This window comes from Schistosoma haematobium, chromosome 2 (genome assembly GCF_000699445.3).
Source record: "Schistosoma haematobium chromosome 2, whole genome shotgun sequence".
Lineage (NCBI taxonomy): Eukaryota > Metazoa > Platyhelminthes > Trematoda > Strigeidida > Schistosomatidae > Schistosoma > Schistosoma haematobium.
The window spans coordinates 41,435,867-41,463,478 of NC_067197.1; the positions used below are offsets into that span (position 1 = coordinate 41,435,867).

General features: G+C 37.0%; 1 protein-coding gene across 4 annotated transcripts; it reads left to right on the forward strand.

The window, feature by feature from the left end:
* Positions 1-217: 217 nt before the first annotated feature.
* Positions 218-27,209, forward strand: MS3_00006977 (uncharacterized protein). Of its 4 annotated transcripts, XM_035730401.2 has the most exons (9): positions 218-532; positions 3,000-3,242; positions 9,196-9,283; positions 9,564-9,653; positions 11,652-11,791; positions 13,923-14,063; positions 19,799-19,931; positions 23,801-24,042; positions 26,176-27,209. In XM_035730401.2, exons 1-9 carry the CDS (start codon positions 320-322, stop codon positions 26,446-26,448), a joined length of 1,563 nt encoding a protein of 520 aa, XP_035585454.2. In that variant the 5' UTR covers positions 218-319; the 3' UTR covers positions 26,449-27,209. The 4 variants fall into 4 exon arrangements, with proteins under 4 accessions (XP_035585454.2, XP_051068425.1, XP_051068424.1 ...); XM_051215231.1 differs by lacking the exons at positions 23,801-24,042; positions 26,176-27,209 and adding an exon at positions 20,925-22,431 and having other exon boundaries at positions 2,596-3,242; XM_051215230.1 differs by lacking the exons at positions 9,564-9,653; positions 23,801-24,042; positions 26,176-27,209 and adding an exon at positions 20,925-22,431 and having other exon boundaries at positions 218-3,242.
* The last annotated feature ends 403 nt before the right edge of the window (positions 27,210-27,612 follow it).

A 27,612-nucleotide genomic window follows, 5' to 3' on the forward strand; every position in this document is an offset into this window, starting at 1 on the left:
AGCACCCAAATTATCACTTAACTATAGTCATTAAACCGATCGACCTACTATCTGCTGGATTCCCGAAATCCTTGTGCCCTAAGCCAAATTCAACCAAACTACAAATCCACAAATAACAACCAAACTGACTAAAGTTTGTCCAGTCGAAAGGATAGACTACCGTCTATTCGACACCATGGAATACTCGAATGCAAACCGAAACAGCAAGAAAAGAGCTCAAAATTCAATTAGTTCATACAAGCTCTTGAGGAAGATATTGAATGTTGGAATTAGGTTTAGCGCTTAACTAAAGTTATCATGCGATTCCGTTCTTAGAGAAATGAAATACTTACCTGAAAGAGTTATTTTGTCTCTGGTTTTGTGTCTTGGAACAATCAACATGCTGGCTCAAAGAGTAAATTTAAGCATAGCAATCTTATGCATGACAAGTCGCTGCACTATACGTGATAACAACAGTACAAGTAATAAATATCCTATTCGAGTTGTTCAGAATTCATCTGGTTGTAGTATAGAGTCATTCAATGAAACAAAGGTATTAGAATATTTATTCAGTTTACATTAGTTTAAACAGAAAGCCTTCACAGATCCTATATTTTATGATGGAGTAGGATTCAGCATGTTTTTCTTACACTCGAGTGTAAGAACGATCGTTTACTGATAAAAAGGAATTATTGTAGATCCAACGACGCTGGTCTAATCACTTTACAAACAGTAGCTAGGAAACCTACAATAACCCAAGAGATCAATTACTTCTGACTTAAATCCCCGAGCTCCCAACTTTGGGGAAATTTGACCCATTTTGAGGAAGCCGCTATGGTAAACTTTGAGGAAATGGCACTAAAACCCCAAAATTCCCCTTTAGCCCTGGTCAGGGTCATTTGGCTTTTAGGGATTTCCCCGAAATTTCCCCAAACGTGGGAGCTCTGGTCATCTTATGAACAATAAGCGTTTTAGTCAGGAGCCCTATGATATTAACAGTTAGTAGTATATACTGTTATTCGGAGTCAGTGGATTATTCAGTGTTTAACTCAGAATTCAGACATTCTGTCATCCTTAATTTGTTTATTAGTCTTACAACTTGATATTACATCACTTGAATCCCCCACCCTTCTCTTTCCATCCTATTTAAAGTTGAAACTCTGAATGAGTGCCCTTTATACAAAATTCTACGTGGCTACGTTTGCTTTTAGAAAAGCTTTGTGTATCAGTATCATGTGCGATACTATATCATAACGGTGGTTGGGAATGTCTTGTAAAGAATTACGTTCCTAAACCGTCGAGGTTTTTCACAAACCTTCGTACTACTATACTTTATTTAACTAAAATCGGCAAATTACTCCAACGTCCACACTGTTTTGTGACACTGAGTAAGTGAGAATTGACATGTAAGTAAAGGACGAAGTAGTTTATACAACATTGTCTGCGAATGCCAACAGTCGAAATGGATAGTTGAGTTTGATGCCTAATATTGTTAAGGTTCTAGTGGAATGCATGGAAAAAATACCATCACTCCAAATTGCATCCTTTTAAGTTACCATACATAAAAATGTTGTGAGGAGAGCCATGAGATAAGACATTAGTGGAAGAAGAATAATCGAAGATAGTCGTGATTATCCTAACTTTTACTAAGAGTCTACGTAGTTATTATAGTATAACTGGTTTTGAACAACCACTGTTCCATGTAAATTTTTTTGGCAATAATATTCACAAAGATACACATGTTAGTATTTTAAGTATCTTCAATAAAATGTATGGACGTGCTTTAAGCCTTTAAATTTTACTCACTTTGCAGCGTAGTGGTTCTGATCTCGAAAATATACTTTGCCAAATACATCGTAGTTTTAGATCTTATTTATTTATTTTAACAGATAGATATTGGTACAAGGAGGCACCAAGTACATATGCGCCACACAGGTCTCATTTGATATATGTGAATGCTGTGATACTGCCCGGGTTCCCAAACCGAAGCTGGTGGTTTTCTTAGCGGACCACACCCGAAGCCTTCGACCTGAAGGTCTGATCCACAAGGCAGTGGAGCATTGTAAGGAGATGCAGTCCCATGGTAACCGGTGACCAACGATTGGTTCATACGCCATTTGTTTCCTCAGCATACTGGAGCCCATGTGCATCATGGGTTTGGAATGAGGGTTTTCTAACTCCCCTAGGTGGACTCTCCATGTCTACCGACCCGGTTAAAGCGCCGGACATTCGCTTTTCGTCCTCTCAATTTCGTAAACAACACCCCGGCCACGAGAAGGCAATGAGTAGGACTTTCCAGGTAGAGACTTTATACTCGTGGGCATGTGAGAGCATTTCGAGAGGGAGAGAGACTGGACTCTCCCCACTCTCGGCCGTACCAGGGAATTTGGGGGCTTTAGAAGATCTACTGAAAATGGCAATAAATGTGCTGTTACTAGCAAATTTGCTTCTGTCTTACAATAGCTACAAGTCCAGTTTCAGATTACGTGCACAGTTGATCGCTGAAATGCTCTGGAAATAGTATATAAAATAATTAAGAAAAAAGTTTGCTCAAGCTATCTTAACAGTTCTACTAAATTTAAAGTGAAATTACAAAAATTGGTTTGTTTTTCACAGGAGGTGGATTATTGGGTTAAATGTACACCCTCAATGCGCGCCTGCATATCGTTGACAGTTTTTTTTAGAGATTACACTACCAAATAATTCAATGCATCACGTAAAACTCAAAATGCAAAGTTATTGTCAGTACTGCTACAGTTTTCTATTGGTTCTTCTACAAACTTGGAAGCCCTTTCATCCAAACATTTTTCATTTCAGGCAGTAAACGTTTCTGTGCTAATGTTATGCCGTTTTGTATTTAATATTTAGAAACTAATGCCATATCAATTTAGTAAGTTTTGTGGAATTTTTCCACCATCAAGTTGCTATCCTGTATTTCTTCTTGTTTTATCCTTGATTTACAATGATCAACGCAAAATTTGAGGTGATTGATTATTTTTCTCACTATTCTAAAATTTTAGACTGTGATAGATGGCCTGTTTGACTGGGATCGCTCAAATTGGGGAGTTCTTCTGGGAGTTATTTTCTGGGGTTATTTTCTTGGGCAGATACCTGCAGGCATCCTTATTCAAAAGTTCAGCGTTCGCTCAGTCCTGCTTACATCCCTAATTCTTATGAGCACATCAACAATACTTGTTCCAGTGGTAGCGATAAGGTCTCTGTATTTATTTTGTGCCGTACGAGTACTTACAGGATTAACATCCGTAGGTCTTACTATGCCTATTTCTTTAAATCTCTGATACTTTTGATTGGAAACATCAGCTATAAGATTTGTATTAAGATTCTAGGTTGAAATTTTATTATTGGGTTTTAACCAGTTTCATCTACTCCAATGTGAGAATCCAAGTAGTATCTGTAATCTCACAGTAGATGTGATCCAAAAATAAATAAACAATGATTATTCGCTCACATGAAGCTGATGAAATTCTATTACTTTGTAATAGGAGGTAAACGGCCAAGCTGAAATTTAAAAAGACCCTCACTAGTGAGATAATGTCGTAGTTGCATTACATCATGAGTCGACTGAGTGTTACGATGCTAATCATGAGATATGAAGGCCCTGTGGCTGTTCCACCGTAGTGCAGTTGATGGGCTCTACTGATTAGTCTTAAATTAATATAATATGGAATGGTCGTTATTTCGTTTAAAAGGCTTTCACTTCAACTGATAGATTGTGGGTTTGAAGTGTTCTCCGAATACTCAGGTTTCTGCTGTTTAGTAATATAATTAGCTCTCATATAAGAAGTGTGATGCAACCTCTAGTATTAAATTCACTTGGTATTGGTTGCTTGAATCTTCCCATTGTTGTTTAGGACTACAATTCATCAGTATCTTATTGGCGTATGTGCGTATTGCGAGTATTAGCTCGATATTGCCTTAACTCACAAGCATTCTAAACAATTATGGATAGTGGCTGGTAGTAGAGTCCAGGACGCGCGTATCGTCCTATTCGGGAGTCGTCAGCCGGATGTACCTGCATCTCAGACTTGATGTTCATTCTGGAATTCGAACCCAGTACCGTTTGCCTCAAACGCCATCACATTATCCACTTAGCTACTAAGTCCTGATAGCCACTTGTTTGTGCAATGGGGTGAAGTTTAAAGTCACTTGGTACAGGTTGCTTGATCAGTCTCTTATAGGACGAAATGCGCTTCCTGGATTCCACTGATAGCCATTATCCATCTTTGCTTAGAACCCCTAGTATTGTTGTGATGTGCAGTGTTCCGAAATCTCACTTGATACATGGTATGCTACGCGCCAACTCCCAATTGACTACTTGAATGAGAAAGTGTATTGGACTACCGAATAAAATGCACAAAACCCAGCCATATATATACCAGTCTATCCTTAGGAATTTGACGGTAATGAAATGCACTTGACCTTTAGGTCACATCCGTTTGCCATTGATTGACATTTTGCTACTTCTGATTGGCTCTCCATATCAAGTATCCCTACTTGTGCCACATTACTGGGTTACACTGCATTATCATTGGGCTGAATCAGATCAAAATTCCATGGTTATGTGATTTACAGTCATTTTTAAACCAGTTACAAAAATTACCTCCATGAAAAGTACGAATTTATAAAAACGAGAACAATCACGATTTAAGCTAACGCGTTTCCAAAAACAACAGCTTTGGTTTTAATAAAAGCTCACTAGGCGATGATTCGATGTTTAAACCGTCCAGCTTTCATGTGTTGTGTCGTGAATTTGTACCTTCCCCTCCACCTACTTCGCTTTTAGCAGTTGAGTAGTAGCACAAGATATGGCATATCGTCTGACCCGAGGTCGGATAAATGAATCCCCAGTGAGGATATTACACTGGATAAAACAATAAAGATGTTCTAATTTATTGGTTTCGTCATCTTTTACAATGTTTATGGGGCAATAAAATATTTAACCACAAAATATAATGGACTGATATAATGATACCAGACATACTACACCGATCAACACGAATGGTCATTAAGTAACTACTAACATCACAAATAAAATAATATATTTGTAATATCCTAATGAATAGGAAAATTGGATTTTCTGACGCTTCGTGACTCACCTAACTTTCCTACTCATTGGGATATTCAAATATATTATTTTATTTATAATCTTCCCAATGCTCAATTTATTCGAAATTGTCAAGTCAAATCTTAGTATTGACACCTACTGACATCAAAATCTCTCAGTTCTTAATCAGCCATAGGAATAATAGATGATATAACCTGTAACTGTGAAGAACTGTTGTTTTAAGGATATGACTTTATTATTTATTTGGACACATGAATATTGGTACAGGAGAGCGCCAATATATATGCGCCACACAAAACAATGAAAATTCGAGAGGAATACAAAGAAAGAAAAAAAAAAGCTAAGGAGCGCAACAAAAAAAAGAGAACAATAACGAAGAGATTGGTGTAAGGTAATGTGCTAGTAATCAGGGAACGCAAAGGTACAATCGGAAGAAATCTTTCAGGTAAGGAGACAGAACCACTTTTTATGAAGAAAGTAAAGAAGGTTACAGCAGGATCGCCACTGGCTTCTATTCTGAGCCATATCTGATAACGTCTCTAGCCACTGTGTAGCACCATCTCTCAGACCCCAACCAGGGAGTCGTGAGGGACCAACACAAGCCAGTCCTTTGCAGCTTTCTTTCATGCCACGACACCATGTCATGCACTGACCACCTCTCCGCTTCTTCCAACCAGTCCCAGAGTCGGCAAATAATGCACGACGTGGAATTCTCTGGGACGACATTCGGAGAACATGTCCAAGCCACCGAAGTCGGTGTTTCAAGATGGTGACACCAATTGAATTATCATCTCTGTGCCCGAACACACGATGCCGAACCTCTGCATTACTGACATGGTGTTGCCACTGAATGTCAGCAATCCTTCGGAGACAACGATGATCGAACACAGAGAGTCGTCTAACGTCCTCAACTCGGAGAGGCCAGGTTTCACAAGCATAGAGCAAAACTGCTCTCACCGACGCGTTGTAGATCCGACCTTTTACGGCCAGACTAACATCACGAAGGCGCCATAGATGGCCCAGATTGGCATAAGCCGCTCTGGCTTTCACTATTCGTGCATTGGTCTCATCACTCACATCTCCACCAGCACTTATACAGCTACCCAGATACACGAACTTCTCGACTACGTCTATCTGCTCACCATCCAGGGTGAGTACAGGATTGGAATCCTGCCAGTCTTGTAGGAGTACTTTGCACTTCGAAGGTGCAAAGCACATACCATACCTACGGACACTGATTGCCAACTGATTAAGTGCGGATTGCATGCCTTGGGCATTATCGCACAGTAAGACAATATCGTCTGCATACTCAAGGTCGAGAAGTCTTTCTCCAGGCGACAGATCCACACCACCATTACTTACATTCATCAGAGCTGTTTCCAGAATGTCATCGATGGCAAAGTTGAAGAGGAATGGTGAGATTGGGCAACCCTGCCTAACCCCACTGCTCGAATGGAACAATGGAGAGAGGTGGTTGTATGCCCTCACTCTGCCTGAGATGTTTTTATATAGGGCTTTTAGGATGTTAATAAACTTCTCAGGCACACCCTTCTTCAATAGACAATCCCAGAGAACAGTTCTGTCCAACGAATCGAAGGCAGCCCTGATGTCAAGAAACACTACGATTGTTGGCCTTTGATAAGTATGGCGGTGTTCTAACATTTGGCGGAGGGTGAAGATATGATCAATGCATCCTCGACCAGAACGAAACCCAGCCTGCTCCTCGCGAGTCAATCATTCTCGGGTTTTGAACAACCTACGAAGTATGACGGAAGCCAATAGCTTGGACGCAATCGGAAGTAGACATCCCCCGATAGTTGTTACAGGAACGACGTGAACCCTTTTTAAAGATAGGGACAACTATCGACTCATTCCATGACGTTGGCACACTCTCTAGTTCCCAAACCTTTGTAAACAACGTCGTCAATTCCTTAGTCAAAAAGTCACCACAATCTTTAGAAAGGGCAGGAGGTAAGTCATCTGGGCCCAGTGATTTGTAACGCTTCAAGAGTTGGAGTTCCTTGCGGACTTCCTCCTCGTTTGGTGGATCAGTCGTCACCGGCCATGGAGGGCAGGACAGTCTGACTGATGTTGCCGGAGCAGCAGGCCAGTTGAACTGCCCTTCGAAAATTCTGCCCACCGTCCAAGACGTCGATGGATGTTAGTGATTGGCATCCCATCATTCTCGCAGATTGTTTCACTCACACCAGACTTCTTGCTGCCAGTGGCTCGGATGAGCTGGAAGAGCTTCCGGTAGTTACCAGATGCAGCTGCTGCTTCCAGCTCATTAGCACGCTTCGACCACCAGGCTTCTCGGTCCTTACGCAAGCTTTGCCCGATTTCCTTACATAACATCCTTCGTTTATGGTCAAACTCACGGTCACCCGGAGTAGACCGACGGGCTTCAGTGAGTTGTAAGGAACCTGCAGAAACCCAGTGCTTATGAGCGGGACGTTTCGCGAACCCACAACTGACTGTTCCCGCCATTTTCATGGCGTCATGCAATTGCAACCAATGCTCATCTATACTTTTCGGTGGAGTGGTAGCTAGCCTAGAGGCTAGCTCGGTTCGATACTTATTTGCAACAGAAGTTGCAACCAGCTTGCTAACATCAATCCTTTGGTGGTGATCACTTCGTTGGCCACTGAAAAGTAAGGCAAGATTGGCGCAGACCAAGGCATGGTCAGAGTCCAGATAGGTACTCCAAAAGGAGCGGCAGTCTTGTACACAACCACGCCAGCGGTAGTTGATCGCGATGTGATCAATCTGAGTCCAGGCTTGAGATGCAGAAGGAGGACGCCAGGTGGCACATCGGCGATGACTGTGCCAAAAGTTAGTGCTAGCCAGAAACAGGTTGTGGTCTGTGCAAAGTTGCAGTAGACGGTCCCCGTTATCTGACCTGCGACCAACAAGTCCCCATCGGCCACCTAAACGACTCTCTTCTGTGCCTAGACGCCCGACCTGAGCATTCAAGTCTCCAGCCAGTACTACAATATCTGTCGAACGCACTTTCTGGAGAAGAACAGATAATTGGTGGTAAAACTCATCCTTGATTGCATCCGGGCTGCAATCTGTCGGGGCATAGGCGGAGATGACGAAAAGACATCGTTTCTCACGCCGATTTCTTCTCACTTTGATGTAACTTTGTAATCTAACAGCACATAACCGACTGTTAATGGGGATCCAATCGACTAGTTCTGCCTCAGCTCTAGCGCTTAGTGCGACACCAACGCCTGCAAGACCAGACGAAGATGCCACAGGGTCCCCGGATAAGCGCACATAAAACAAGCTTTTTGAAGTGACAGATGTAGAGCGAATTTGTAGTACTTCGCTAGAGTCTTGAATACGGGTCTCGGATAGACAACAAACATCAATATTAAGACTTTCAAAGACATAGCCAGCCCTATCTGTTGACCAACCTGCATAAGTGTGCGAACGTTGAAGGCAGCCAGTTTGAATGGCCCACGTGGTTTCAGAAAAACTGCTTCAGTACTCATATTCGATGGTAACATACAACTTTCAACCGGACAGTGACTCGAGAACGTTTAGATACAGTCGGATTTCCACCAAAGCCGAGCCGCTGTATAAGTATGAAAGAGGGTGAATAATGTGGGAAATAATAATAATAATAATAACAATAATTACAATAATAGTAGTAATAATAATAATAGTATTAATAATGACAATAATTGTAATGATAATAATCTGAATCAATTGTTTGTTTTTCAAAGCGAGAAAGGTAATTTCCATAGGCATAAAGAGTTCATCAATTTGTGTGTGGGCTGTGATACTGCCCGGGTGCCCAAACTGACTTTACATGTTTTTGTGTTTAAGAAACCCAGAATTGGACGAGAAAGGCAATTAAAATTTATTCTGACTGGTCCAGCGTGTGGAATAGATTGAAATATGAACTAGCGAAACTTTTATTTCATCGACTACCAGTTTTAATTGTTGATATCTAGCTAAACTATCTTTTGCTAGTTTAAAATAAGTATGGAAAAATTATCCATGCTTCATCCCTGTTCTGTTCAAGTGACGATATCATTTCGTTAGTTTTTTAATGACCAGTGTTTGGAACTTGTTATTCACTAGTTATATTTTTAAACATAAGTTATTTATTGGTGTTTTAGGCAAGTTGGTTTCCTGGATTCTATCAACTTTGGGCTGCTTGGGCACCTCCAAATGAGCGTGGACTCTTAATTGGATTTGCTTATGCAGGTAGCATCCGTAATAAACTTCCTGTTTGATTTTGTTTTATTGTCTTTAGTCTATGGTTCCAAACATATAGATTTGGAATTTTATCAGTAACTGTATATATGTATAAGCTTTGTATAACCATGTATTCACTTCAGTTAAAACGTTTATCATAAAGGTTTTTTTACATTATATCTCTTAGTAATGTACCAAAGAGATTTTAGTCTTGTCCCGTACTACAGATTTATAATTTCATTATTGGAATCAGTCTGACTATATTGTTTTACATTGAATATTATGATAGGACTTCATGTAGGTAGTGCTATTACAATGCCTATTACTGGTGCTTTGTGTCAGACATCATTGGGATGGTCACTAGTTTTCTACTTCTATGGTGAGTCAATCATTTTTGTACAAATTAAATTTGAGATGCTACTAATTAACAAAATACGCATTTACATTTTAAATATCACGCCACACTTATCACTTGATGGATCATAGTACTAATTGAATGGTGAAGTCAAATTACGTAAACTTGTCTTTTAACATATGATCGAATAGTTAAAAACACAATTATAAAACTAAAGAACCACATTTACACTATCATCAATAGGAAATTAAGAGCTTACTTAGGAATGACTCTGTTAGCTATGGATCCCAGTTAAACATTTTGAATATTGAGGGTATTATGTTATTTGTCCAGTAATTCGATGCAAAGAGATTATTTATTTGCATATTAATATACGTTTCCATTCTACTTAAAACTGCAGCTTGACGATTTAATAAATATCATTTTTTCAAATTTGAAATCAGGATAATTTCAATCTTAAACTTGTGAAATATTGGGAGAAAGCTTTTAAACTGACAACACTTAATTTAGTAAATACGTAGAAATTTTTAATAGTGCAAAAAAATTCCTAAATATGAATTTGACTATACCCTTAATTGAAAACAAGCACTTATTTACATCTCAATATCGAAATGTGATTCGATGATTTAAGTTTTATGATTCTATTTCCTTGATGTCTTTATCTCTTCAGAAATTTAAACTACCTCTTAGTATTATTAGTTTTGAAATGATAATTGTGCTTCAACACTTAACGAATGAAATTTTGATTATTTATTTGTTTGAACACATAAATATTGGTACAAGAGGGCACCAAATATATATGCGCCACACCATATTTGTGTGTGTGGGCTGTGATATTGCCCGGGTGCCCAAACCGAAGCAGGTGGTTTTCTTAGGGGCCACACCCCGAGCCTTTGACCTAAAGGTCTGATCCACAAGGCAGTGGAGCATCGTGAGGAGATGCAGTCCCATGGTAGCCGGTGACCAACGATTGGTTCATACGCCGTTTGTTCCTTCAGGATACTGGAGCCCATGTGTACCATTGGTTTGGATCCGGTTAAAGCGCCGGACATTCGCTTTTCGTCGGATGAACTCGTACATAATTGCTAAAATTAAGTTTTACTTACTAATTTAAATATCTCTATAATTCTACCTTTGTGCACTCTCTCACTGTTGATGTTCTTTTTGTGGTCATATCCTAAGTAATTCTGTTCATATCTGCCTTTAATGCTTGTTGTTACTAGAGTATCCCAAGCCACTTGTGAACACATAGCTCTCCTTCATCTTACTACGGCTAATTCCATACCATAACGATGAATCATTATACAGGAACAATAGAAGTTGGATACTGCAGTAGGGCAAACAACATACTAAAGGTTATTGTTCGTGTGATAATTATTATGCTCAAGCATAAAGGTTTATCTGTTTTCCGAATAAATGAGTTATGCTTATCTGACTAAGATGGACAATCAAACGCACTTAATTCGCTGTGGGAACATCGGTTTCTTAAGTGATGAGGGGCGCAAAATACACTTGGTAGGTGGTTGAAGGCATTTGACAGAAAGCCCTGAACATACGTTTTGTACTAGCTGAAATTGTTCAGCGATATGTATCCGTAATCATGAGATTTATGTCATTCTTCGGATATGAATCCTCGTCACCCACGTTTGCAACCAAAGACTTTGCTACTGAGCCACTCAAGGCGTGAGCAACTTCGTACAAAACTGAGATATCTATATTGATAACTACTGAATAGTAACCGATGTTGTGTTTGTCCAGTTCTTAATACTGATCAAGTTCTATGGATTACGTTGCAAGCGATTCCAAGTCACCTAGACATGTAGCCACACTGAAAGTCGTAGACATACACTTAGTTGACGAGAATTAAGACACACGGAGTCTTGGTCGACAGACTACTTCCCAATCTGCTTCTAATATCCAACATCAAATATAAATTTATTTGATCAGTTGATCTAGCAACAAACTGGTGCTTTTAAACATTCATATGTTTGCCTATTTTTAAACTTTCTTATAACATAAAAGGTGCAGTCAGCTTTGTTTATTGTATGATATGGTTCATGTTTGTATATGATGAACCTAAATTAAATCCGAGAATATCTATGAAAGAAAAGACTTATTTAGAATCAACCTGCCCAGTTATAATGAAAAACAGCCAAGGAAAGGTAAGTAGCGTATTGTAAATTGAATCGAATTAAAAATCAGTTAATTTACATAATATTGTCATGCTTAAATTAAAAACCACTTACGGTCAATAATGTAATGGAACCCACTTAGTTTAACTTGCTGAGACATTGATTTCATTAGGAATGATGGAAGAACAAACGATGAATTTACCATGAATATAGATCCTACGTTTGGTTTTGTATATTTTACTTAAGCTTGGGAGACGGCTGTAATAAAAGCCAAATACCAATTAAATAAGACGAATTTACTTCAGGCACTCGTTTACTCAGATGGACAGTAAGGTGAGAAGCGGTGAGTCTGAACGTGCCAACTCCAAATATCATCAGTTGCAGGTGTCAGTATACTTCAAAATACATAATGCGTAGTGCATCGAGACGGCTATTGGATAAAATAATAAATGCGCAAACACACAAATACAATAAGATGCACAACAGTAGAATTACATGACATAAATATAAGAGGCATATTCACTGGTCACAATTTCGCATGGAAAGACTTGAGTTATTGTGATAGTAAACGTAACGCATTAGTCACATGTTGCCTGAGTTACTAAGTCTGTTGAAAAGCTAGGATGAATTATGTAAATGTGTAATGGTACTATATGCTACAGACCAATTAAATTGTTTATTAACATTAATAGCATAAGGTAAAAAGAAGTAAACAATCTACTCACTTAAAGTAAAATTAATACTCAGTATTTGGTGGTTTAACAGTTCACAACTCAGATTGACGTTCTTGTATCATGTACTTGAATTACAGATAGTTCCATTCAATGCTACAAATTATTATCTTGAACTGCATATCATACTTTCAATATGTAATCCTTTTAAATGGAAAAACCCAGTACTAAACAATTCAGTGGATAGTAGCTAGGAGGAAGATAGTTTAATCAGGCATTGAATAAAAGCTCTTAATTCTATGTTTTGAGATTTACTTCATGACTTGTCAAAGTTGTCTAAATTTTTTGTATTGCAAACACCAATTTCTGAAAAATAATTATATCTTCAGGTAAGTTTAGATGACCAGATACATGCTTATGGAATCGCTTACTGTTTGAATAAGTTGTTGAAATCTTGCTGTGCTCAAGAATTTGTTGAATGTTGGTAGTTGGAAGAAACCCTAGTTGACATAATCTTAATCTGATTATATAAGCACACCACATCTTTGTCTTACTGTGAAGGCTGAACATCACAGGGATCTCATAGCAGGTCGAACCTAGATAATTTTGTTCGAAGTTCACAAATATTTTCCATATCCACTTTTCTGATTTGAGCACACACAAAATAATGATGTATATTGTAGTATTAGTTTAACAGTTTTTACAGTGGTTGATCTCGAGATGTCAGAGTGACACTAGTAGGTGTATAAATTTGTATTTAAAAATGTTTCACCTTGTTGTTTATTCACTGAAGTTTCAGTTGCATGATAGTCACTATATATTGGAGATGACCATCATAAAACCGTGAAGCTATTGCTCGAACACCAAAAGGTTACAATATCATCACCCATACGCACTGGATTTGGTTGATTGATTAGCATTAATTAGATTGTTGATTATTTCACTTAAAGTTCATAAGAAGCCCAAAAACTAATCAACAAAAACAGTTTACTCTATAAACTACTTCACTAAACTGATACATTTATTTATTGGCTCGTTGTACATAAAACTGTATAGGGTGTCTATACTATTCAAAGACGACGAGAACTTGTGAAATTTGTCTAATAATATTTTACAATCGGTTTACATGATACTATACAGGTATAATATTTGCTTCAAGAAATTAGAATTATGAGTAACCTATTAGATTGTTGGATAAACTTCTGTTTTTCTCAGCTGGATCATGCAGAACTTCCTCTATCGGGTTGTATAGTAATTATTAAGGAAATCAATAGAATCAACAGTTTTTATGTATTTCAATACAATAATGCATAATCAGTATAAACATTGAGTAACCTAATTATAAAATTGATAATATGTTATTCGATATTCGAAAGATACAATGAATGATAAAGTAAACAATATTATCATTTTGATGTCATTTTAGGTAACTATTAAAAAAAATTTATTAGGTCATGCAAAATTAATTTTATACATTATTTTAAATGTAGATCCCAATAAAATCCATTTTGACATCACTCCCTGTTTGGGCATTCATTGTTGTAAATATTGGCATAGATTGGAATTTATATACATTTCTAACTAGCGTACCAACGTATATGCGTGAAGTGTTGCACTTTGATTTTCAACAAGTATGTTTTACCCTTTAGTCAGTGAAAAGCGTTTGGTTTAAAATTTAGTAGATTTGTAAAATATTTCTCATTATTTCATTCCTTTGGATTGTTTAAAAAAATTAACACAACTTTCTTAACAACAGAGACGTTGACAACGATCATTGCAGCCAATATTGAATACATCAGATGTTTGACTCCAACTTGTTGCATGACTTAAATATGAGTTTACAAATTTCAGTTAAACACGACCAAACTGCTACAGTGTTGTGGTTGTGATGACAAGAGTTTCTGCAGTAACTTAATTTATTGACGGTGTACTACACGAGCGGACCTCAGTTGGAGTACAGATGAGAACTGTGGTGCAACAGACAATTGTTTCTTACTGTTATGGAACTCAGTACTGCTCATGCAAAACCCTATCGAGAGATTGAACTCCGGAACTCCTGGTCTCCCTGCGAGCGTTTAACCATTGGACAACTGGAGGGATGAACATTAAAATGAAATATCAGTTCAGTACTGATCAGTTCCCAGTCTTTAATATATACAAATGAATAATAAAACTTACCTGGCTTTGCACAAACCAGTAGCTGAGCGGGTAACACGTCGGCGTTTGAAGTGAAAAGGTACTGAGTTGTAGTCCTGGGATGAGGCTACATCCAGCTAACGAGTCCTAAATCGGGTGGAACGCATGTTCTTGATTCCACTTCAAACTACTATCCAACTTTACTTAAAAACGTACGAATTAGTGGTTCAGCATGAAAATAAACCGAAATTCAGACAACTCTAATAATAACAGTAAGATTCTAACACTACAAATAACTCATTTTACCGACTTACGTTGAAAACTACTTAAAGATTATTTATTGATTGACTGATAAGCATTACATATGTAAATATTATGTTGTTAGACTTTGAATATTTGCATCTTATAATGAAAATAAAAGCTGATAAATAATGCAGAAAATTGTCTGGGAATTCTTCAAAACGTTATCCATTGGTAACTAAAGCTTCTGTGACTAATGTGCTAATCCTATAATTCTGTTTTTGTAGTTTGAAAGAAATTTTGATATGCTACTTGTTTAACCGATATAAGATTATATGCTAAGTCTTATGCCACCATATTTTTATCTACTGTAATTTCACAAATACTCCACACTACACTTCCTATATGAAGACAAATAGCACTGAGAAGTGCTTATTAGGTTATTCTTATTAATGTTATTTCTATACTAAACAAACAGAGACATATAAGAGATAACTTGGAGTTATCATTTAAGATCAACGCAGTGAATGGTGTCACTGAAACTATTTATCCCCACCGTGTTAATCTGACTTTGTGACGCTTGAGGGAACAGATCATCACTTCTTAGACTTATCAGCTACCTATTCCCGATACAGATATTTTTCAACCACTTTCGACAATCTAGTGTATTTATGAATACTTTGAATCCACAACTACCAGTTGTCCAAGACTAATTCACATTTGTGAGGAATATAAGAGTTTGACTTCTGAACTGGGAACGAATAATATGTCAGTAAAGAATCGGAATGTGCTTGAAATAACCAAATGTAGACCGATTTCAACGTTTTCGGCGAAGCTCTACAGTTTGTGAGTATCCAAGACAATTTAAGTTGATGAAATTCCCAAACAATAAATCACTGATACTTTAACGCCTCTCTAATTTTTGACGCAACTTTTCAATGTGTAATGCCTAATATACTAGGTAGTTGGAAGTAGTAGACAAGATACCCTGGACCCAGGTTTAGTGTTGTCACTCCCCACCAAGGCATACCCCGACCGTTGTTGCTACCTTGACGTGGTGGTCGGGCTTGCCTATCGTGATGAAGCAACCGAGCTATACTGACTGAAACAACTGTTCCTCAAGGTCCTACCACGTCAGAAAGGTCGGTTGAAGAGCGGTATGACTAAATGCAACAAACCCAAGGTCCGAAGGCGAAGTCGTACTGCTGACTATACAGAGGTGTGGCAGCAGTAAGGTGTTTCCTTCAGACAACCAGCATGACAGCGATGCTGCCTTCCCACAAGGAGGGGTGGAGTTAGAAAAGGTCGACCCTAAAAATGCACACCTCGCCTTATCCCACGGATATCCGTCTCCGGCGGTAAGGTCTCAACAAGTACGGAGCTAACACAAAAATTGCCCACATAAAGGTCGTGTGTGACCGACCTCACACAGTTGTCCCTTGGGCACTGCGGTCACGCTCCCAGGTCATTAAGACCACTTCTAATCCAATTTCGTTTTCGGGTACCTCCAGAAGAACCCCTCCACGGTGTTGGCAACCGGGAAGTGATAACCGCCCTCATACCTCTAACAGCACTGAAGACCACACTGACTGACCAAGACATACTTGTAATCTTAGAGGAACAGATGTTCCTTGCAGGATAGAAATTTCCGTCTTCCAGCATCACGTTAACATTAACCTACCTGAGCTGTGACTCACGTTCTATTCTACTAAGATATCTACAGTTAATTAGTCAATGTGTATTCACCCATTTGATGTTTTATGCTGATTTGGCTAGACAAGAACTTAGCAATCAGTATCACGTACGAAGTTACATTGAAAGTTTAAAACTTAGTGCGTCTCCGTTAGCTAACCATAGGTGAGGCCATAGAAATCGGACTTTTCCTACCAATTTCATGCATACTAAAATCTTCTGTTTCATCCTGTTTCCCGTGGCCTTCACCCACTATTTGGTCACAACGTTTATGCACTTTTATTATTTAAGTTTATTCTGATTATATTCATTGTCAATCTCATTCTACATATTACTCATATAGACAAATAAGCAGGTAGAATGTATTTGTAAAGTCTCAGCGAATGGATTTAAAGTAATTTTAATGGAGTTCTGTCATTTGAACTGAATGGTTTAGTCGTGGAGTTTTGAGCGTTGTTATGAACGACATTATCAGCAAAAACTTTAGGTAGAAGTGAGATGATGAATAATTACTTGAGGGATTTTATAACAAGGATAATTAAGAACAAAGAACAAAAAGATAATAAAAAAAGAGATAAACAAAAAGGATGGGCTAACACAGAAGAATCCTAACCCTACAAAATATAAGGGTATTCTTTCGAACAAGCAATACTCTAAGATCAAACTAGTAAAAGTCAAAGACTCAATACACAAAGAGGAACAACAACTGTTTATGAAATCAAATGTGGTCACTAAAATGCTACATATGTGGGTGGAACATCAAGACAACTAAATATGAGAGTGAAGGAACACAAACTATGCCAAAAGCATATTCCTAAATCCTCAGATGATGTAAAAAACCACTTGTAAACAAATCAGCAATAGCATTACACTCAATAGAATCGGGTCATACAATTTGTTTCAGTGGTACAAGAATCCTTCAAAAAGGTTTTAATTCTTACAAAGAAGGACTAATAGCCGAAGGCCTACATACATGGGCAAATCCAAATAGTACTAATGCCGGCTCAGTGGTCTAGTGGCTAAGCGCTCGCGCGCGAGACTGGTCGGTACTGGGTTGGAATCCCGCGAGGCGGGGTCGTGGGTGCGCACTGTTGAGGAATCCCACAACAGGGCGAAACGGTCGTCCAGTGCTTCTAGGTTTTCCATGGTGGTCCTAGCTTCAATTGACTCATGATCTAAACTATTGAAATTTCTACAATCTCCACAAAACCCCTTCTAATACATATTTATATTTGATAAATTTGATGTTTGATTATATTTCCTTGAAAAAACCTGGACCAGATTGCCAGGCGAAACGTTGGATCTATTACTTCAAATCCATTCCCTGAGATTTTACAAGTAGTTTCTTTCGTTTCTAATGTCTCACATCAACTCAGCGCCCAAATACTTTGGAACTATTCGATCAAATTTAGACGAATATTCTCATACATTATTCACATAATTTAGTGACACTTTATTTACTTCTTTCTTTTTGTATCCACATCGCCATATTTTTATAACTTGTGACCGCCAATTAAGGAGCAGTGACTTATCGACCGAACCAAGGACGCGTAAACCCGTATGAGCAGCCTAGGGTCCTGATTAGCCCTACTTTCCGCCTAGCCCAGCCAGTTAAGTCCAGAACACCAATCTCACCCTCTGCAATATGAATCATTATATTTCAAACATACTGAGCTCATATACCAATCAAACAGACCATAACGTGCCAATAAAATATGAAACATTTGTACAAGAATTAGCCAGATGTGGCTGTGAATGAGGGAGGTAGTGATTAATATACTGGGTATAACTCAAGAATGGTAAAACGCATAATAATAGTTTATGGGTCGAAATAAGGCTTATAATAAGAGGTATATGAATATGCATAGTCTAGTTACTTAATAATAATACAATAGAAATATACGTTTAGTGTTGGTCCATAAATGGATCCCAAAAGTTACCATTCATTATTCTTGTCGGGACACAACACATATGTCTTTAACAGATTACGAATATACCTGCATGACATTGCAGTTATGCTCACCAATTATATTTTTATTAACCACAATTTAAATGTTCCGAATTAATATTTGCATACCTACTTGTAAGGCATTTTGAGAAATTACCAAAGAAACGTATTCGTCAAACAGTTTTCACAGCTGTTCCGATTCAGTTTTTTAACCGGTTTGGATCCATCTTAGTTATGAAAAAGCACTTGTTATTTGCTTCGATCTTCACTCGATATTCATCAAGCTACTTTCTCCTCACTTTATAAATCTAACCATTAAATAGTAAACTAGCACACAATAGTGTTTTAGTGGGGCCCGTAATTTTGTCGAAAGGGCTTTCCACTTTAGTGACCCGTGGATCTGACTCCATTTAGATCGTACGAATGTTCATTATCACCTCTCCTCGTATACAATTATCGACTTTAATCACGTTAGTCGATAACGGAATTTAGATAAGTCAATTAACAAGAATGGCCTTTGAATACATATATTTTGTATGTAAAGTGAATGAGATAGAACAAAGCGAAATGACGCGCAGGGGAAATGGCTGGGATGCCAACTCCATTTCTAGCCAGGCGTTACTCAATACTTATAGGCAGACAAAATAAATTACAGACATGTGATGAGACAGGGATATGAAGTGTACACACATATACGCTCACATAACAACAATCAAGACTGACAAGCGAATAATTGACAAGGTCAACATATGACTCAAGTAGAATGAATAGATTGATTTGTCCAAAAACTAGAATAAGATATATTATGGGCTTAAAATAATGACTGATACTACAGTGTCCATGTTCTAACTGCAAGGTTTTGATTTGCTGAACATGACTATCCAAGACTAATCTTGTTAGACTGTAACAACTATTCGTGACACTTATTATCCTTTCATCTCAATTCAATATTGTAATTTGGGGGTGGAAAATTTTTTCTATGGGGTGGGGTTTTCTTTTAAAAAATGGCCGGTCGGACAATATTATTCTCAAGGGTCGATAGAAGGAAATCATTTGTTACTTTGCGATATTCCTTCTTTCTTTTCGTGATTATTTAAATTGTACCATCAATATTCAGTATTTTGTAGACCAGGTAACATTTTCAATCCCCTAATATTTCCATTTCGTTGGTCAGCGGTCCTGTCATCCTATATCTATTCAGTTGAGATTTGGTTAGAAATTCCATGAAAATTAATTAGTTTGATCGTTCAACTCATGCATTTTATTAACCAACTATACTGTCATAATACATTTTCGTTCTTGGAGCCATCGTTAACCGTCATAATGATTAATGATCTAATTGTCTTGTAGAATGCTCTGCTGTCTTCCCTACCATACATCGGCATGTGGATAGGACAACTAATATTTGGTTGGATATCCGACATCCTTTTGACTCGGCGAATTCTAACTTTGAGTGTTGTTCGTAAACTGATGAACAGCATAGGTGAGTAGGTCTGATTTTTGTGCTTAAAAGCCATTCACTTGGAGAAAATAAATACATAGTGTTTACGCTTTGTAAAACAACAACAATGACATAATAACTTCTTTGTAAACAATGATATATAATGAGCGAGTCATTAAGATCAGAAAAGTTCTAAATAAATATTTTCATCATATGTATATGTAGTTTGACTATAAGCTGTTGTTAACTACTATGTTTTTTAGGACTAAACATTTTGTTCCTAAATTATTTCATTTTGATTGAAATGACTGACAAGCAGACATTTCACTGGTTTCATCAATTCTTTTAGACTTTTATTTATAGCTTGAGATAAGTTGATAAGGAAATGCTCCAAAATGCCTGGTACGACCAAGGGTGGAGAGAGTCCGCTCTCAAACGACCACGCGTATACAGCTACTGATAGGGATGTTCTACTCACTGCCTTCTCGTGATGAGGGTGTTGTTTACGGAACTGAGAGGATTTACCGTATTGAATTAGTTAACTGTCCTCCATTAAACTAAACGGTAATATTTAACAACTTAATCTTAAAGTACTACATTTGTGACAATAATCTCATCAAATTTAACGATGTGCTGATTTTAAGTTAACCACTAGAAGCTAGATTTATTTGGTCCGTACTACAGTAATAATCTGACTAAATAGAATTGTCAACAATAAGATCTAGTACCTAGGTAACTAGGTAGCGACTGTTTCACTGGTTAAACTCGGATCAAAATGAACAAATATATTTAAGTAAAGTAAATAAAATATAACATCAAATTAAATAGATACACGGAGGGAAATTTATGAAATCTAACTTCCTATCATCTTTTTTGTACATGATTACATAAAAGTAACATCTGGGTTTGACCTTTTGATTAGAGGGGATTCTAGAAAATCCCTCCCTTAGTAGAAATGACACAGGATACAATGCCTCAATCCTATGAAGTACTGTCTTCGTGATCAATCTTAGTGTCATTCTTTCTTTTCGATAGGATGCTGATGCTTTTATCTGGAACAGCAATAATTCCAAGGCAATGTAAACCGATCAATACATTGACGCGTATGCACAATTAACCACAGAGTTTAAGATTAACAATGTTACTTCATACTTATTCAAGTACTAAAGTCTTTTCTATACTTAACGGAATATACGTATTGAGATGTAAAAATAAAAATGTTTGGCCCAGCAAAGAGTTCTCTTTTCGACGAATTCATTATCAATGCTGCAAAGTCTATACATATTTTTCAAAACGATAATAGTGACAATAAGATTCCGCTAAATATGACAACAGTGAGATAGAATAAACAATGGCATAAAATCATTATTTTTATTAAAACTAATAATAATAATTGTGTTGTTGAGAAACTGAATAATCATTATGAAGATAGATTAGGAAATTACAATTTGGAAAGAAAGGCTCAGTACGTTAGGATAAAATGCTGAAATTCAGATGGACCGTAATCAGAAGGATCATGGAAACAGAAACAAATCACTTGGGAGGGGGATAGAAGGTCTATAAAGAAGACAGAAGGGAAGCAGATGGCCGTGAAGAAAGAAAAGAATGAAGAAGAAACTACGAGATTAAGGCCATGGTAGAAGTAGAAGTTCTAACAGTTTCTTTTGGATGCATAATTCCAGATGTAAAGCAGTGCTTCGGCAATGCTAAGAAGATGGAATATAACTGCTTTTGGCAGCTCTCTACTTATGTTATAGATGATTTTGAATACAGAATCTCCTTTGATTGAATGATCTGTGTTAATAAGGTTTTCGATTATTGAACTTCTTATTGACCCATTTCCACCTCTTTTCAGCCAAACCGGGTAATGTTCTTGAATTATTTTAGATAAAATACGCATCGAATGACCTACATACATGACTCTACATGAACATGTAAATTGATAAACGCACATAGAATCAATCTAATGAAATAATTAATCCTTAGATTTATTGTTGAACATTGATTGGTTGGAAAATACTATTCTCAAAGTTGCTCCAAAAAACGTCTTATTGAGAGAGTTGAAATTCTCCTCTTCAAGATATCTGTAACAAATATCGCCTTTGAAATCGATAATTATTTGCTATAACTACGGCGCACTAATACCTCTCCACTAGTCACTAAACCTCTGTTTCGGAAGATGTTTTGCAAATAAAAGATGTCACAGCTCCCATAACGATGACACTGCTTCTGAAATTCACCAGTTACTACGAACAAAACAGAATCATGGTGAATTTTACGAACTAATCTAGTCTTCAAACATTTTGATAATACATAGTACTCCCTATTGAGTCTATGAACATCTGTTAGTAGAATTGTGTTTACCAACCGTTGTTAACAACTTCTGCTACAAATGACCAAACATCAAGAAACAGTCTATTAAAGAAAAAGATATTCAGATTTACTAGTATAGGGGTTGTGGAGATTATTAAGTTTCTGATTGAGATCATGAACCGATCGATGTTAGACCATCACAATTGAAAACCTGGAAGCACTGGACGGCCGTCCCACAATAGGACGAAACGGCCGTCCAGTGCTTCCAGGTTTTCAATTGTGATGGTCTAACATCAATCGGTTCATGATCTCAATATTCAGATTTGTTTGAAGAGATTATGAGTTCACCTAATCTGAGAGCGGAATGAAGACTCTGTGACACAATGACAGATAAACTAGTTGTTTCAACGCATCCCAGCCCAGCTAACTAGAAAGAGAAGTTCAAGTTCGAAAGAGGGGAATATATTCCACAAGCAGCCATAAGCACGAACAACCACAACAAGTTTAGTCGGAAATACACTCATTTATGTATTGACTGTGCACCCATTTTTTGATTAATAAATAGGATGAAATCACATATATGAAAAACACTTAAAGTTATAACAAATTACATGCCCAGTATAGTTCATGTTAACTTAATATAAGAATATGGTGTTACATAGAATAAAATGTCATAGGAGAAAACAGAAACAAATACTATACTAAGTAATGATTACGTTGTATTAAAATGGAATTAATATTGAACAAAAATTACAATGTTCTGGAACTTTCCCTCTCTAACTATTTATTTATTCGAATCAAACATTTTATGAGCTCATTAACTCTATCTGAATATTCGCTACATCATCATACACATGTATTGATCCTTAATCACACTCTTATATATAAATATGTCAATATCTGTATTAATGTTGAGTTTTAAATAATTTAGGTTGTAAGCAGCTGATGAGAACCTAACGAAATAAAATGAATTCATATTATTCTGCACCAATCTTTGTTCTTGCTCTCTTTAAAATAATAAAGGGAACTATGTGTATGAAATGAGTAAATCATTCTAATTTTGATTATCCCCTTATATCAGTTTCTTAGTTCAAAATATAGAAAGGTTTATTAGTAATTTGTATCTTTACGATAAGTCATTTACCTTCTGCGTCCGTGAAAGTAACTCTCCTAACCACTTTACTGTCCCACTTCTCCTACATAGAAGGAGTACAATTTAGTGTGAACAGTTGCTCTTCTCTTACACTCCACATTTCAAATTTTTACTCTAAATATAATTTAAAGAAGAAATCTAGTTACGGATCAGGCCTCATGGCTCACATTGTTTCTGTAGGTAAGGAAAACTCATAACCTGAATTTTTGAGTAACTTAAATTTTTATTCTGCTCATATTGACATATTGCATCCATTCATTATCAAATAATCTTTGCCAATACAAAATTGTTACAATTCCTTCTTAAACGCTTAGATTACTAGCCTTAACACTTATCTCTAATATAAAGATCATTTTATCATAGTTTCTACAGATCCCCCTCCTCAACACATATATAAGGAAAGTACAAAATGTGTATGTTTCTTTTTTAAATCTTTCTTCCATAGGTATGTTTGGACCGGCTCTCCTTATGATACTGATCACATTGTTTGACTATCATAATAAATATGCAGTTGTTATTCTACTAACATTTGGACTGTTCCTTAGTTCTGGTGTTTTCTCTGGTGGAATGCTTAGTCCAATCGAAATCACACCAAAATATTCTGGTTTACTGTTTTCTGCTTCTAATTCACTTGGCGCATTGACAGGATTTTTGAGTCCAGTCGTAGCAAATGCTTTGACACCAGATGTAAGTTAGACATAATTTCTTTTGGTTACTTTTAATTCAGGCTGAACAATGGTTATTCTTTGGTATTTGAAAGTATCCTGCCGAATTCCGCAAATCAATTAATTTGTATGATCGCTATTGAATTTGACAACAACAACAAAAGTTAAAAAAACAGAACCTATAAAGTTTCAAATTTAATGATTGATAATAGTTATCAAGAAATCTACACAGATTTCTTTCGAATGGGACTACTCTTCTGAACGTGAGAAATAGTTAAATTTTGTGTAACGGGAATATTCAAATTAGATTGTAGTACTCAATCTGCGTTCTTGAACACTTATCTTGGGAGTCTCATAAGTCTTTTTGGCCTGGTGTGTGACGAAATCTCACCACGGATACAGAAGGCCCGACTAGCTTTTGCCAACTTGCGTCATTTATAGCGTAGGCGAGATATCCATTTACCAATCAAAGGACGTGTTTACTGCGCAGCAGTTCGTTCCGTCCTACTTTATGGCAGTAAAACATGGCCAGTAAGAGTAGAGGATATCCGTAGGTTACTAGTATTTGATCATAGGTGTCTTTGAAGCATTGCTCGTATATCCTGGGACCATCGAGTAAGTAATGCAGTTGTTAGGAAACGGGTACTAGGTAAGCATGGCAAATCAATTGATGAAGTACTGAAACTTCGTCAGTTGAGATGGCTGGAACATGTGTTACGTATGCCCAACCACCGACTGCCCCAACGCAGTAGGAGGGGGTTAGAAGAAAGCTATGAACGGCGAGATCAAAACACGGCACAAATCCATGAAGTCACTGACAAGTGGACTGAGTCATGTGGGTAGGTGTAGACTACCTGGTTGGGATCCGCGAGATGATAGCAACCGATGGTTAGAGACCTTGAGTGGCACATGGCTCGAGATCGTTAGCAATGGCGTAGGTGCATCCACTCTTTGTGTTCTCCCAAATTCTAATCTTCTGAATTCTTCGTGTCCCTTTTTTTCGCTTTCCAAATTTATTTCACTGGGTTATACTCCTTGAATAGCATCTTCAAACCCTAATGTTTCCGATTGTTGCTTATACTTTTACTACCTCTGTCACTAAGGGATTTGAATCGACAATTGTATCTCTGTGCTAATGTGGTATGGCAACTCGAACTGATGTACGTATGTACGAGGTTCTACGTTATTGACTGACTGACTATTGAACATGAAATTTCCTTTTCTTCGTACTGAATCCCTCAAATTAATCTAATTTGCAATAGAATAACTCAAAATTATCTTCATTTTATTTTATTTTAACACAGATATTGGTATCAAAAGGGATTTTGTGGAGATTGTAGTACTTTCAACAGTTGAGATCATGAGTCAATTGAAGCTAGACCACCATGGAAATCCTGGAAGCACTGGACGGCCGCTTCGTCCTATTGTGAGACGCCACAGCACCAAATACATATGCGCCACACAGATCTCATTTGATATGTGTGAATGCTGTGATACTGCCCGGGTTCCCAAACCGAAGCTGGTGGTTTTCTTAGCGGACCACACCCGAAGCCTTCGACCTGAAGGTCTGATCCACAAGGCAGTGGAGCATTGTAAGGAGATGCAGTCCCATGGTAACCGGTGACCAACGATTGGTTCATACGCCATTTGTTTCCTCAGCATACTGGAGCCCATGTGCATCATGGGTTTAGAATGAGGGTTTTCTAACTCCCCTAGGTGGACTCTCCATGTCTACCGACCCGGTTAAAGCGCCGGACATTCGCTTTTCGTCCTCTCAATTTCGTAAACAACACCCCGGCCACGAGAAGGCAATGAGTAGGACTTCCCAGGTAAAGGCTTTATACTCGTGGGCATGTGAGAGCATTTCGAGAGAGATAGAGTGGTCTCTCCCCACTCTCCGCAATACCGGGGCATTACGGGCATAATTATGTTACACTGTTACAAGTGTTCTGGTAGTTGAATGCAATAGACTACAAATCTCTGTAGGTGAACGTTTTGTGCTTAGATAATACCTATGATCACAGTGCTTCATGTTAGCGAAAAAACAAAGATTTTGTTTTCAGAACAAATAATTACTAACAATTTCTTTCTATTTGATTAATGTCCATACAAGTTTAAAATATTTGTGTTATTGTCTTTTTTTTTCTTTTACAAGAAAACTTATGAGCAATGGCGTTATGTGTTTTATTTAGGTTCTGTAATATTTCTTATTGCTGGATTCATCTTTCTCATATTTTCATCATCTAATATACAATCATGGGCTATAGAAGTTATCGATTATGATGATGATGATGATGTTGCTGATAATCATCATTCACTTACCGATAAAAGTTTCTCTCCTACAATTTGTCAAATTAACAAAGAGAATATAGAAAATGAACATAAAGAATTTGACCAAATCCATTTTAATGTGGTATCAATAACTTGATATGAAATTTGCTGCTTAATTGTTTGTTTTTTTTTTCTTCTCACTATTATTTGTATTACTACTGGTTGTAATTTTTGCTTTTTATAAAACTAGTTATTTGATACAATTTGAAGATGAAATCGTTGTATTTGGCAGTAACAATTCAATGAATATATACCTATGTACCTTAACTAAATGTCTTTACTTTATGGTATAGTTAGTTGTTTTTCCTTTTATATTTCACATAATGGATTACAATATAACTCGTGAACAATCAATTACTGTAATATTGTACACATAGAATTTCAAGTGGTTAGAATAGGATTTCGCTTCTTATCTGAACTAACTATCCGGTTGTCCCTTTGATGTGTTCTCAATCGTGAACAAAATAAGTGAATATGATTATACTTGAATCACTTTAATTTGGCTATTGATTAATGGGTGACTTTCAGCTAAGCATGTTACTGAATAGCTTATGAAACACAACTTTTACATTGAAATTATGGATTCCTACTGAAAATTCTAGTTTCAAAGGGAACCCACAGTGAGGAATTGACAACTCAATTTCACCTAGTTGCATCATTCTCACTACACACTGATGAACTTCCAAAGGCTTATCTTAATATTCTATTTATATTGCGATTTTAGTGAAGTTGAACGAAAAACCTTGTTAAGATATAATCACAGTGGATTGTTGTAGATTAAGATAAATGTAGACAATTCAGTTGGAGATAAGAAACAACTAACTGTATGACAAGGTTTATGCATATGAAATTCGATCTATTTTAGTTACTATTTAGATCTGTATATACTCAAGCGCACTAGTTGGGTAACATAACTTTAGTTGTTGGCCTATATCATGATTTTCAGATGTAACCAGTGGACCTGAAAATAGACTGAATATGAGTCAAGTGTAAAGTTAACTAAATTCTGCTTTACAATTAAGTACAAAATCGATACGAAATAGATGGGTGGTGAGTCAATTTGACAATACAGTAATAAATTAGTAATGAAGTTTGGTAAATTAAAACTAAGGTGAAATTTCATATTTCAACAGTGTCGTTATGGCATCACCATTGAGCCTAATCCTAGCTGATTTCTTTTTGACGAATTGGGAAACGCTTTTGAGAAAAATGTGATAAGCCAACTAAAATTTTGTTGCAGTTATATGGATGATACGTTTAT

Coding starts and splice junctions, on each gene's coding strand:
- MS3_00006977 (XM_035730401.2), top strand. CDS start 320: ATGAAATACTTACCTGAAAGAGTTATTTTGTCTCTGGTTTTGTGTCTT. Junction 9,284..9,563: donor AATTGGATTTGCTTATGCAG/GTAGCATCCGTA, acceptor ATATTATGATAG/GACTTCATGTAGGTAGTGCT. Junction 19,932..23,800: donor TAAACTGATGAACAGCATAG/GTGAGTAGGTCT, acceptor TTTCTTCCATAG/GTATGTTTGGACCGGCTCTC.